General features: G+C 34.6%; 2 protein-coding genes across 3 annotated transcripts in view; one reads left to right on the top strand and one right to left on the bottom strand.

Moving 5' to 3' along the window:
• The window catches only part of LOC136842679 (cytochrome P450 2L1-like), a 197,898-nt gene that overhangs the window by 97,779 nt on the left and 85,119 nt on the right, over window positions 1–15,000 (bottom strand). The window lies entirely within an intron of this gene.
• Window positions 1–15,000, top strand: part of Rab3 (RAS oncogene family member Rab3) — a 181,942-nt gene that overhangs the window by 71,370 nt on the left and 95,572 nt on the right. For both annotated transcript variants that reach the window (XM_067110338.1, XM_067110337.1), the window contains exon 2: window positions 8,958–9,182. In XM_067110338.1, the coding sequence (XP_066966439.1) occupies window positions 8,958–9,182 (225 nt within the window). The remainder of the gene's footprint in view (window positions 1–8,957; window positions 9,183–15,000) is intronic.

A 15,000-nucleotide genomic window follows, 5' to 3' on the forward strand; every position in this document is an offset into this window, starting at 1 on the left:
ATATATATATATAAATATACATACATACGTACGTACGTACATACATACACATACAAATATATACATTATATATATATATATATATATATATATATATATATATATATATATATATATATATATATATAAATATAAATATTATATATATATATACATATATATTATACACTGTATATTAAAATAGCGCAAATTAACAGATTACAGCTAATCACACATCTTGAATGAGAGGGTTCATTAATAAGACAATTTTTGCTGGGTTACCTTTCAGACAATGGATTTTGTTGAAAAATCTTCCAAGACAACAACGACTGTAAAGTTTAGGCTATAAATTATACAAAATTGCTGACAGCTGTGGTATGTTGTGAATACTTAGGTGACGGTTACACCACTGGGTCTTTGTTGATTATCAGTTTATTACTTATTACAGTGGCAGACGACCAGAATATATAGTTTGAGCGGTTACTGTGCATGTGTATGCCTATAAAAATACTATTCATTTATATCTAAACAAACCAACACTCACACACATATATAATATAATATATATATATATATATATATATATATATATATATATATATATATATATATATATATATATATATATATATATATACTGTACAGTATATGTGTGTGTGAACGTGTACGTGTGTTGGTTTGTTTAGATATAAATGAATAGTATTTTTACAGGCATACACATACACAGTAACCCCTCAAAATACCATTACAAACATAGGCTTACTTATAATAATATATGTATATATATACACATATATAAATATATAGCCTATATAAGATATAATTCTAAAAGTGGGAATGAAAATAAATTTGCATGGAAAAATCCTTTAAAACTGGTGGTTAGAAAAACAGATAGCCGCATAATCTCAAATCTGTAAAATTGGATAAAAGCAAAATCATTCAGGATAATCGCAAATTACGTCCAAAAATTTATACGCGTAAAAGTTTTACATGAAAAACAGAAAAGATAATTCGTAAATTTTGAAATACTGAAATCATGTGCATTAAAGGTCGTAAGGGACAAAAGAAAATTCGTTAATATATACATGAATGAAAAATAATTACCAGTATAATATTTATTAAATTTCATAACAGGCAAAACGAAATTTGTGGACACTACCCAAAACAGAAATAAGGAAATTTAATATATACATAAATGGAAAAATAATTACCAGTATAATATATATTATATTTCATAACAGAGGCAAAACAAAATTCGCGGACACGACCCTAAACAGAAACTAGAAAATTTAATATATACATAAATGAAAAATAACTATTACCAGTATAATATATATTAATTTTCATAACAGAGGCAAATGAAATTTGTGAACACTACCCTAAACAAAATAAGGAAATTTAATATATACATAAATGGAAAAATAATTACCAGTATATATTAAATTTCATAACAGAGGCAAAACAAAATTCGCGGACACGACCCTAAACAGAAACTAGAAAATTTAATATATACATAAATGAAAAATAATTATTACCAGTATAATATATATATTAATTTTCACAAAACAGAAACTAAAAATTCAAAATTCATAAATGAAAAATAATTATTGGATACTAAGAAATTATAACGCGCGCTCAATATCAAAACTGACGACAACAACAAACACTCGAAACGAAAGTCAGATCGTTTTTCCTCTGATGATTTACACACTTAAGCTTCTCCCTGACACTCTTCCAGAGGATAATGACTTTCGCCTTCCCCTCGTCACATGACTGATCCCTCTCGACAGTTTGCTCTCTGTCTCATTCTCTCGATGACGATTCGTTGTTCTTTTTTTCTCTCTCTCTCTTTCTGGTGGGAAATTTTCCTTCTTTTGCGAAACGAGATTTGGTTTTGCCATCTGAGTGGGAAATGTTTCTTCTTTCGTCGCAAAGATTTTTTTTTTAAAGCCAGATATGGTTCTTCTTTTATTTGAGTTTTATTTTGTAATGGGAAATGTTTCTTCTTGCACTGTAACAGGACTTTTTTCTCCGACTGGGAGATGTCTCTTCCTGCACTGCAGCAGAATATTTTTTCGCCGTGTGGGAAATGTTTCTTCTTGCATTGCAACAGGATTTTTTTCTCCATGTGGGAAATGTTTCTTCTGGCATTGCAACAGGACTTTTTTCTCCGGGGGGAAATGTTTCTTCTTGCAATGTTTCTTCTTGCATTGCAACAGGACTTTTTCTCTCCAGCTGTAACAGGAATTTTCTCCGGCTGGGAAATGTTTCTTCTTGCATTGTAACAGGACTTGCGTTGCAACAGAATATTTTCTTTCTCCGGGTGTGAAATATTTCCTTTTTCGTTGCAACAGGATTTTTAATCGAGTGCGGAATGTTTCTTCTTGCATTGCAACAGGATTTTTTTTCTCCGGGTGTGAAGTGTTTCTTCTTGCATTGTAACAGGAATTTTCTCCGGCTGGGAAATGTTTCTTCTTGCATTGTAACAGGACTTTTCTCCGGCTGGGAAATATTTCTTCTTGCATTGTAACAGGACTTTTCTCCGGCTGGGAAATATTTCTTCTTGCATTGTAACAGGACTTTTCCCCGGCTGGGAAATATTTCTTCTTGCATTGTATTATTATTATTAAAATAGTTTAACCAGACCACTGAGCTGACCATCAGCTCTCAAATATTTCTTCTTTAATTGTAACAGGACTGCATTGTAACAGGACTTTTCCTCCGGCTGGGAAATATTTCTTCTTGCATTAGGATGGAATTTCTTCTTGCATTGTAACAGACAAGTCTTCTTGCATTGTAACAGGACTTTTCTCCGGCTGGGAAATATTTCTTCTTGCATTGTAACAGGACTTTTCCCCGGCTGGGAAATATTTCTTCTTGCATTGTAACAGGACTTTTCTCCGGCTGGGAAATATTTCTCCTTGCATTGTAACAGGACTTCCTCCGGCTGGGAAATGTTTCTTCTTGCATTGTAACAGAATTTTTCTCCTGCTGGGAAACGCTTTCTTCTTGCATTGTAACACAAATTTTTGTCCGAGTGGGACAGGTTTCCTTTTTTTCTCCGGGTGGGAAAATATTTCTTTTTTTTTCGTTGCAATAGGATTTTTAATCGAGTGCGGAATGTTTCTTCTTGCATTGCAACAGTTTTTATTCTCCGAGTGGGAAATGTTTCTTCCTTCATTGCAACAGAATTTTATTTCGTCCACGGGCTGAATGTTTCGTCTTTCATTGCAACAACACTTTTTTCTCGGAGTGGGATAGTTTTTTCTTTCATTGCAAAGCAGGTTTTCATTCCTCGAGCAGGAAATTTTTTTTCTTTCACTGCAACAGAATCTGCTTTTTCGCCCAGTGGAAGACGGTTCTTCTCTCATTTCACAACATGATTTGATTTTGCCATCCAAGTTGGAAAATTTTTTTCGCAATTTCGAAATCATCCTTTTTGCGCTGCAGAATACAATTTATTTTTCTCAAGAGGGACTCTACTTCTTTCATTGCAAAACACTTTTCCATCGACAGGGAAAACATTAATTTTTCATTGCAAAAATAATCTAGGTAATTTTTTTTACGGTAGGAAATTTTTTTATGAACAAACCTAATTCATTTCCTTTTCCTCTTGCGCTTCGGGTTTGTAGTTAGACGTTTAAGTGGAAAATATTTCCTTTTCGTTAGAAATATGATGTCGTTTCTTTCTTAGAGTGAGAAACTTTTTTTTTTGTTCATCATAAGGTATAATTTAGTCCTTTTCATAGATTGGAAAACAAAATTCCTACTTAATAAATCGCGATTTAGTTATTTTCCAATAATTGGAAAATACTTCACTCATTAGAAAACAGGAGTATTTTTCCGCCATTTGGACATTTCTTCCACTACAAGGTCTAATTTAGTTCTGGCTTTTCTTGTACATGAGAAAAATATTCCTCCTTATTTTCCCCCATCCATTTCCACTTTCTAATGTGGTGTTGAAGTAGGATATATCTCCTTCATTTTAAACAGCATTTTTCCTCTGCACTTGAAGATCCTAATGAGTTATCTTAGAGGAAAACGTTTTTTTGTTCATCAGAAAACCCGCTGCTCTTGTGAACACGAAACGAGGAGATACAACTCTCCACCTTAAAATAATTTTGAATGTCTCCGATCCTAAAATTGTGTTCAACAGGAATAAATTTGTAAGATAAAAAAACAATGGGACATGCGTTTAATCGTGTTGTAGGTTCATTTAGAATAATAATTATTAAAAAGCAGTTCATGTTCCATCTTTCATTTCTCTTTCGTGAATCTCGCATAGATTTTTTTAATTGCGAGTTATATTTAAGTTGTAGTCTTTGTTTCTCGGTTGCTGTATTTCATATGTATTGATTTCATAATTTTTCGAAAATTTTCAGCTGGAGATCTCAATGTGCTACCGTTCTTATTTTCTGTATATTACAAACTTAACCGAAATGTAATTTAAAAATTTTTTATTCAATGAAAACAAAACAAGATCTGCAATTTCTGCCAGCCAGTATATAAAATGAATAATTATGAAACAACACAAACATATTCTCGATCATCTGAGCGGCAGAGTTCATAGAGGCAATGGACACATTTCCAAACTCTTTATCCTTTTTAAAGATAACGCCAGATTCTAACATAACAGACTTGTTTATAATTATAGTTGTGTGATGAAATTCATTATTCTTCCTCGTCAATTATGATGACTGCAAGTTGATATGACAGCGAACTGAGATTTTACTGGTATACACTTTCGAACCTAAAGTCGTAATACTACAGATGAAAGCCACGCCCTCTGTGAGTTTGCGAAAAGCACTATGATTAGTAAGCATGCCCAAGGCAGTCTGAGAAGATTTAAGGGAAAATATCAGACGGTCTATTTTCTAAAGTTTCTTTTTTTTTAACAAATATCTGTCTAGCAGAGAACAGTAGCCTGAGGGAAAAGAGCCCCAACCATTCCCTTTTTTCCCTTTCTTTTTTGGTTAGGTCCAACTTGAAACAGCCAATAATATCACCTCTCTCGTATCCCTCCGAAATTCGTATATTTAAAGTAGAAAGAAATGGCTTACAATTTTCCACGGACAAAGGAACAACTTGCAGGGTTGTAAGAGATAATTGACGAAATCGAATTTCGTAAACGTGTTATAAATGCAGATACAATATTCGAATAACTCAAGGGCAAAGTCAATCCGCCGCGAAGTGCTACGAGGCACGATAACACAGTTATAAATTTTCCATTTAAATAACGCGGGCGCGTTTCGTCGCGATCTGCATTATATTTTCATAATTGATTTTCACTGTATTTTGTTGAGTGATTTATTCTTTGCAATGGAAAGCGGTTAGAGATGAAGAGAGGGTCCTCATAAAGTCCTCTTGGTCGGTGCTTTAAGAGTGATGGGGCGATAAAGCAGATCTTCAAGTTATTAATAGAAACAAAGAAGAAGAAGAGGTCTTGTCCTGACACATTAAACCCTTCCAGAGAGAAAGCTGTGGTGTATGAGAGCGTAAATATGTTTGAGGAAATTCAAGGATTTTATGCTGGAATTGGATGAGGGGCCCTCTGTTTATAAAAATACTGGAAATAAAAAGTTGCCCGAGGAAATTCAAGGTTTTCCAGCCGGAATTGCCGACGAGGACCTTGTAGTTGTGAAAATACTGGAAATAAAAGTTGCGGTGGAAGGTTGAGGGTGTTGTTGGGTCCCTGGAGGCTTGACGCCTCCGCACAAATATGCATCCGAGGACATATTGTGACCGACGATCTGGAAAGGGAATTAACGGCAGCTCGCGTTACGTCATAGGGAGGAGTTAAAAACACGCAGTTAGGCCTATCAGACGCCTGCCTACTGCAGCCACGCACAGACACACACGCACACACACACACACACACGTTTCAAGAGCTCTTAAACGCCATCATTTCTTCCTCCAGCTCACTCTCCACGGCGTGGGGATTTACGAGGACATTTTGTGTTGAGAAGAGCCTGGATGACACGGGTCAAGGAAGGGTTGAGATGAAAAGTGCATAACGAGAGAGGAAGATGACGAAGAGCTCAAGCAAAGGGAAAAATCTAAAGAACACGACATTTTAGCCTTAGATCACAGTGCATTACTTACCTTTACTACTCTGTCAGCTTTTGGGGCATCTTAGATCACTGAATATTACTTACTTTGACTATCAGCTCTCAGGTATCATTATAATCCACTGTCGCTTGCACCAGACTACAAAGTAACGTTAACCCTACGTTCAGCCCTCTTTTATCCGGGCTTCGGGCCTCTACAAGTAAATAACCTCTCTTGTATCGACAGTGAAACATAAGCTCTCAGTCATCGGTGTTTCTCTTCATTTCTTTCACGAACAAATACCATATCTGTAAACACACCTCAACGTTGAAACACCGGAGGACAAGGATGATATGGGTAAACATAAAAAAAAAAAAATAATAGTTTTCAGTTTTGTTCTCTGCGTTTCTTTCATAAGCAAATACATCTTGACGCTGGAAACTGGAGGACAAGGATGATTTGGGTAAACATAAAAGAATAACAATAATTGTCATATTTGGTACGAGATCGCATGCCACGTCAAATTTTCGAGCCATCGACACCTAAGCAAAACTAATCTTTTGATAGATCAGATGTTATTTTTCATTTCAAGTGGAACGCTTGCATAATGAATTGCAATCTACTGAGGTCGAGCAAATTATGCATTTCAAGTTGGTTTAGTATTCATGTGACTATGCAATATTTTAAAATATATTTTATGCGGAAACTGATTCTGGAGCTTGGGGAATATTGCAGAAAGTTCATTAGAGACAGAGAGAGTTTTCCTGAAGAAGATACCAGAGTCTCATAATGAATAGTGGAAAACAAATATTAAATGGTTTATATAGCTCTATTTTACTGAAGTCCAAAGAGGAGACATGACGTCATCTAAGAGGATATTTCAGATTATTTAAAATTTCAGCATGGTCTTCATCATAATCTTCTCTTTTATGCCTTGAGTTTGTGTTGCATTAACCGACCTACTTTGGGTGTAGTTTCATTATTGGCCTTTTAGAAATAGTTGGAATTCTTTTTCAGCCGCAGATTTCTTCAGTCCTTACACTCTCCCAACCTTTAAAAGAGGGTCTGCGGTCTGTCGCTCCTTTCGAGACTAAAGGACACTCCCTTCTTCTTCTTTTTTTTTCTTTGATCCCGAGTCACATAAGGCCATTAGGTCGCCCGTCACATCGGTAAGAAAAAAGAAAAGGGGAAATACCGAAGCGTAACAATAACAGAAAGCGAAAATACTTTTTGTTTTCCGATTCGGACATTGGAGAAGCCTCTGCTATTGTTCCTCGTCCAGCTTCCCAAAAGCAAATCATCCGTCATCGGGTTTTTATGCTCCATAAAAATGCGTCTGTTATATATCACTGGTGCTGACAGAGGATAAACTCCCAGTCCGCTGCTGAGAGAGAGAGAGAGAGAGAGAGAGAGAGAGAGAGAGAGAGAGAGAGAGAGAGAGAGAGAGAGAGGGGACGCTTTATGGTGATATGTTACGAAATCTGGTGCCAAGAATAAAATAAAATAAAAAGGTAAACCAGAAGAAAAATCTTTATAGCGATTTAACTTTACATGAAGGGTTCCTGTGCAGCTATATTTAATATTATTATCATTAATAGTATTATCAGTATTTTGGAAACATCCAGGAAGTATTATGTGATACAAGAAAAATAAGCAAAGAGAAGGAAGATAAATTTAGACATAGTTAATTTAATTACAAAGGAGTAGAAAATATTTAATAATCTTGATCACATTTACAAGTGTTCGTAACTCCTTCAAACATTGTTTAGAAGTTTTGTCTTATGGAATTTCTCTATAGCTTAAAAGTGAATTAGGTGTAGAGTTACTTGACGCTTTCAGGGGCGGAAGAACTTTCTGTATTGCATTTCAGTCCTGTCGCTCTAGCGCGTTCCCATGCCCGGCCGCTGTCTCATCTCCTTTAAGGATACGAAGAAAAAGAAGCTTTATAACAAAAGAATGAAAAAAAAAAAAAACTGACAGAAGGAACAGAAGAAAGCTGGTTATTTTTAGCGTCGAGTGGAGAACTTCGAGGAAGAAATTTCTAACTTTTTCTTCGTCACTGAATGGGGGAAGTTGCAGAAAGACATTGTATCACACGAGCACGTTTTACGGCATCTTTTTAACGCATTTGCTGCTAAACTTTGCGCCGAGTACCCAATACGCGTGGCAAAACAAAATTCGTGGATGCTTGTTAAGACGGTGTCAGTGTCACACGAGTATGTTTTCTGGCATATTTTAAAAGTAGCTTGACGATAAACTCTCCATCAAAACATAAATTTTCTTTTACTATGTTGGTGGCAAAATTGAAGTCACGCACGTTCGCTAAAGTTACGTCACTCAAGCACGAACAGCAAGGCTGCCGAGGGAGGTCGATCGCAACGATATTTTAGGAGTGTAGTCTTCACGGCTGGTGGAAATGCGTGAACTTCACTTTCACCACCACTACAAGCAAATGTCTGAAACGTCTGACGGCAAGACCATAATTCTAAAAGAGGCCGTTCGGACTGTGGGACAGTTTCCCTGAGGATGTCATGCAATTGGAACTTCAAAAGTTCAAGCAAAGATGCAATGCATTATTACCTTAATACTAATCTTATCGTATCTTATTCTTATTTTTATCTGTTTTTACCTATTATTATTATTTTTCTTTTTTAATAAGCGAGATCTCTTCTTTCTGTATTTCCCTTTACCTCCTCTTACTTCTTCCTAATGAACACCATATTCTTTGGAAGCATGAATTTCAAGTCAATGGCCCCTGTGGGCTCGCTCCATATGAGTAGGGTTCATCTTCTGAACAACAACAATAATAATAATCATAATAATAATAATGATAATAATAATAATGCCAGAAACCGTGGTCGTATTATGCAGCCTGAAAGTGACCCTGAGCACAGAATGTTTGCATTGATAACTCTCTCTATTCCCGACAGATGGCGGTGTCTCAGGATAATCGCTGGCAGAAAGATGCCGCCGACCAGAACTTCGATTACATGTTCAAATTGCTGATCATCGGCAATTCTTCGGTGGGCAAGACGTCGTTCCTCTTCCGATACGCCGACGACTCCTTCACCTCCGCCTTCGTCAGCACCGTAGGAATAGATTTCAAGGTTAAAACGGTCTTCAGGAATGACAAGAGAGTCAAGCTTCAGATTTGGGTGAGTGTCGATTCTCTGTCTGTCTGTCTGTCTGTCTGTCTGTCTGTCTGTCTGTCTGTCTGTCTGTCTGTCTGTCTGTCTGTCTGTCTGTCTGTCTGTCTGTCTGATTGACATACTCATCGCTGCTGATTTTCATTTATGTGCTTTCTTAAGTATTTCGTTTAGTCTCTTCTCTGCGATTTACTTTTATTATTATTATTATTATTATTATTATTATTATTATTATTATTATTATTTTATTTTTTTACATTATTATTACATTTTATTTTTTTCAGGCGACATTCCTTCTTCATGTTGCCTCATTCAGATTAATAATTCAGATTAATAATAATAATAATAATAATAATAATAATAATAATAATAATAATAAAGTGCATGCAGAAATTTATACCTGGTAAATGCGCAGGAAGCAGAGAACGAATCACCTGATGTCAGTCCATTCTACAAATTTGTTCTCTCTGATTAAAGGTCACCAAAATAAATTTGCTAATTGGAGATTTGCTTAAAATGAAAAGGGCCCAAAAAATCTTATGAAATACAAGAACGTCGTATTTGATAACAAAATATTAGCCAGCAAATGAAACCTAGGAGCGCAGGAGTATTTTCTGGAATGGGTAACCAGCAACGAATCTAAGGCAGCGAGACTTTTCTTATAACGCTGCTCTTTCGATCAACTTAATTTAAACAATATCGGTTCCGGTCGGCAATTTAAAGGGTGACGCCGAGGAATGTCAGAGAATCAGGTATTCGTTCCACTGTTCGTCCTTCGATCGATGAATTTAAGCAATATTGTTCCAACCAGTACCTGGAAGGTTGGGTATCAGTGAATGCCAAAGTGGTCTGGAAAGCCACAGCATGAGTCGGAGAACTTTGCAAGATGAACAAATGTTCTATATACAATCGAGTTTACGGATTATTGACGTTACCAGATGGACAAGTTTTTAAGAGACATACGACCAAACATTTTTTTTTATTCGCACCTCGTTGTCTATAAAGGTAGAGTGAATTATATGCTTGTAATGTGCAAAATCACTCAAATTTCCTTAACAAATATTACTATTGTTATTGATATTCTTGTTTTGATATAATAATAATAATAATAATTAATGATAATAATAACACTAATAATAATTTATTATTATTATCATTATTAATATTACTGAAGTTGCACTGTTCAGTGTTCTCCCATTCACAAGCAACAAACCCAAAGCCAATATTTCTCTTTGTTGGCTTCCAAAGAATTTAACTGCTATTTACATGGAGAGAAAATAAAAACGCAACATGAAATGGTACACAGTATAACAACGTTAAAAACAACAGATGAAAAAGGATAAACAGATCTGCAAAGAAACAAAAATACATAAAAACCGGTTGGAAGATAAACGTTCTCGCAGATATTAACAGAACTATGAAAGGTTACAATCCACAATGACTTGTGTAGATATATCAAAATCTACAGTAAATGGATTTTAATATGCTCTCGACACCAAAACAAAAATACTTTGGATGGCGTTGCGCTAGTGATATTAGGAATATGAATTATTATTATTATTATTATTATTATTATTATTATTATTATTATTATTATTATTTTATTATTACATGGATGAGCTGCGCTAAATAAAAGGAATATGAATTATTATTATTATTATTATTATTATTAATTATTAAATTAATTATTATTAAAAAGGATAAACAGCTAGTGATATTAGGAATAAAAAATTATTATTAATTATTATTATTATTATTATTATTAGATTAAACGATGGTGCTGCGCAGATATTAACAGAATATGAATTATTATTATTATTATTATTATTATTATTATTATTATTATTATTATTATTATTATTATTAAAATGGTGCTGCAGTGATAATAGAATATGAATTATTATTATTATTATTATTATTATTATTATTATTATTATTATTATTACCTTGGATGGTGCTGCGCTAGTGATATTAGGAATATGAATTATTATTATTATTATTATTATTATTATTATTATTATTATTATTATTATTATTATTATTATTATTGCGTGCACACACGTACATATATAACAAACCGACTAAACGATGATTTTATTGCGCAAACATCCAAATAGCAGAACACTCAAAGTGTAACGATTAAAAAAAAGGCAAAGTTGAGACATAATTGTGTTTTCGTAGACTAATTGGCGTCTTTCTCAGACACGACCTTAATTTAGAGGCAATACGACTCCTCTGCGTTTTCTGAAGGCATGTCTTAGGCCAGAAGATTTGGAAGGAAATCCTATTTTTTTGTCCGTGCGCCGGAAGATTGTCTAGGATTCAGGAAATCAACTTGTGTAATGAAGAGAGTGGTAGTTGCTTGCTTGTTTGCTTTCTCTCTCTCTCTCTCTCTCTCTCTCTCTCTCTCTCTCTCTCTCTCTCTCTATCTATATATATATATATATATATATATATATATATATATATATATATATATATATATATATATATATAATATATATATATATATATATATATATATATATATATATATATATATATATATATATATATATATATATATATAAATATATAACAAATATATATTATATATACCATATATACACACATATTTGTTCGTTTATCTCTCTTCTCGGTTTCTCTAAATCTGCCAAAGCTCTCCTACTCTAATCTTTTATATTTTATTGTTTTAAAGTTTTTATTCAAAAACGTTAATGAGTTTTCGTCATATTGCATTAGATTATATTTAAATAATAATAATAATAAATAATAATAATAATAATAATAATAATAATAATAATAATAATAATAACAATAATAATAATAATTTCTATTTCATTATCATCATTATCACCATTAGCAGAAATAAGAAAAACCATTCTCCTTTATTACTTTATTACTCTAAGTCGTACAGACATTCACTGGCTCTATGCAAGATCGCCTTAGGTCTAAAATGGTAATACTCTCCAAATTGTATTCAGAATAATTCTCCTTTAGTCTCCTTTTACGACGATTCAAGTTGTCCTCTGGTAATGGAATTTCCTTCATTCCTTTGTAGTTCTCGTGTCACTGAAAATGTCTCTTTTTAATAGGCGTGTTTATCATACACTCTGGAAATTACTCTTTTTTTTTTTTTACTTTCAACAACTTCAGAGAATGTAATCCCGGGATTTGTTCGTGTTGCTCAACCCATCCCACACGACTCTGAGAAACTGAAAATTATTTTCTAACTCTCTCTTTCGTTTTGGATATGTCTTCAGAGACCTCGCTTTGTAAAAAAAAAAAAAAAAAAAAAAAAAAGAAAGAGCCCTCCCACATGACTTTCAAAAACTAAATATTGTTTAAGTTCCCATTTCATTTTGGATGTCTTCAGAGCCCTCGCTTCGTACAATAAAGAAAAAAAAAGAGCCTTCCCACAAGACTATGAAAAAATAAATATTGTTGTTTAATTTTCCCTTTCATTTTGGATAAGTCCTCAGAGACCTCGATTTCAAAAAAAAAAAAAAAAAAAAAAAAGAAAAGGAGCCTTCCCACACGACTTTGAAAAAACGAATATTCTTGTTATATTTTCCCTTTCCTTCTGGATATGTCCTAAGAGACCTCGCTTTAGGAAGAAAAAATAAATAAGTAAATAAAAAGCAGAGGTCAAAATATTCGCTTATGCAAAATGGCCCAACTACAACAATGGGTATTTAGCAGACCGGATTTCCGGCCATTAAAACGTGCGGATGAACCCAACACTCGGCTGAAATGTTGTGTTTCATTTTCTCTTTTTCACATAAGAGGAGGAGGTCAACGGGACGGGAACCCACTGTCCTTATTTATTTCAATAAGGGCTCTCGGGTCTTTTTGTGCGCCATTGCCACTTACAGCCACACTAGCAACGTACGTTGTTATATAAATTTTTTTTTTTTTTTTTTTTTTTACTCATCGGCCTTCACTGTGATCCACAGCAGGCCCATAAGGTCTGTTGCAAGTTTTTTTTACGAGACAAAGAGGATACATAGGAGGAAAAAGGTTTGGCCACGAAGCCAATGAATGTCCTTCAGTAAAAGACGTTTTGTTGAATTCCTGTTGCTATTTTCAAAGACTGTCTGCGAAAAAATGCTGTTTATGTGATGATCATCGGCGTTTGATTGAAGGACTCCGTTTTAGTTTTCTGTAAAAGAAAACTGTTGTGCCGGTTTTGTCTGTCCGCCCGCACTTTATTCTGTCCGCCCTCAGATCTTAAAAACTACTGAGGCTAGAGGGCTGAAAATTGGTATGTTGATCATCCACTCTCCAATCATCAAACATTCCAAATTGCGGCACTCTAGCCTCAGTTGTTTTTATTTGATTTAAGGTTAAAGTTAGCTACAATCGTGCTTCTGGCAACGATATAGGATAGGCCACCACCGGGCCGTGGTTAAAGTTTTATGGGCCGTGGCTCATACAGTACTATACCGAGACCACCGGAAGATAGATCTATTTTCGGTGGCCTTGGTTATACGCTGTAGCGGCTGTACAGAAAACTCGATTGCGCCGAAGAAACTTCGGCGGATTTATTACTTGTTTTTAATCATTTTCAGATTTTAACCTACAAGAATTCTTAACGCCGATGTGACTGCCAAGCTAGTGACTTTATTTTACCTTAGCCAGAATAAAGCAATGAAAGGACAGGGAAGGGAAAATGTAGCTTACCCAGAAGGGTTTGGGAGTAAAATACAAGATAACGGGCCTTGGAAAACCGGAACATGAAAATAAATCAAAAGTCTGGTAGTACAGGGACAGAAATGGACAAAGAACTGTGCAACCAGTGTATATGTGCGAAGAGCTAACCCGACGGGTGTTGCAAGATCGCCTGATAAGAAGAGGTACTTTTTTCCTGGAAGTCAACTGAATGCTGACAGAAATAATAGCCTACCTGTAGACGGGAGACCGAGACAATACCTCCAGGTATAAAAATAAGAGAGATGGAAGAACTGAGGATGGGGCAATCTAGGTTATCTTGGATCTTCTTAACCTAAATTTAAGAAGAGCCTCTTTACTCTGATTAAGATGTTGATGATGTGATATCTCTCAGCCTCACCGAAGAGTCTGTTATGTGATCACTGGTGAAATTTTATTCTTCTACCGTTAAGATCTACTGATGTTTCAACCATCCGTATTAGCAGATTATACAATGCAAGAACTCTTCAGTTATATAAGTTATATTATATCTTTAGAAATCCTAACTACCAGGACATTATTATTATTATTATTATTATTATTATTATTATTATTATTATTATTTGGAAGAAAAACCCTATTCATATGGAACAAGCCCAAAGCTTCCAGAGAATATGGTGAAAGAAGTAACAGAAGGCAATAGGAAATATAGAAAGAAGAGATCAGTTATCAGAAAAGAAAGATTAAATTAACAACTTAATAAATAAATATATCAAAATTTAAGTAAATTATTAAAATAAAAGGAGAATTGCTCTAGGATAGTAATGCGTTGCATCTTTGCTTGAACTTCTGAAGTTCCAACTCGCACGACATCCTCAGGGAGACTGTTCCACAGTCCAACAGTGCGAGAAAAAAGGACCTCTGGAATTTAGAAGTTCGACAGCGAGGGGCATTTACTGCATATTGGTGCCGCTGTTCAGCAAATCTGGTTGCTCCCGGCCGGAAAAGTGGATCAGGGATCAATTGTGAATGGGGAAGATCTGTTAAAATACAACTTATGGAAAAATGACAAACAAGAGACCAACCATCGATGGCCCAAGTCATAATGTTAGGAAACAGAAACCTACCACCACGAACCACTATCTAAAAGAGATAAATCTCTGGCAGAAGCAGACAT

Source organism: Macrobrachium rosenbergii, chromosome 10 (genome assembly GCF_040412425.1).
Source record: "Macrobrachium rosenbergii isolate ZJJX-2024 chromosome 10, ASM4041242v1, whole genome shotgun sequence".
Classification (NCBI taxonomy): domain Eukaryota; kingdom Metazoa; phylum Arthropoda; class Malacostraca; order Decapoda; family Palaemonidae; genus Macrobrachium; species Macrobrachium rosenbergii.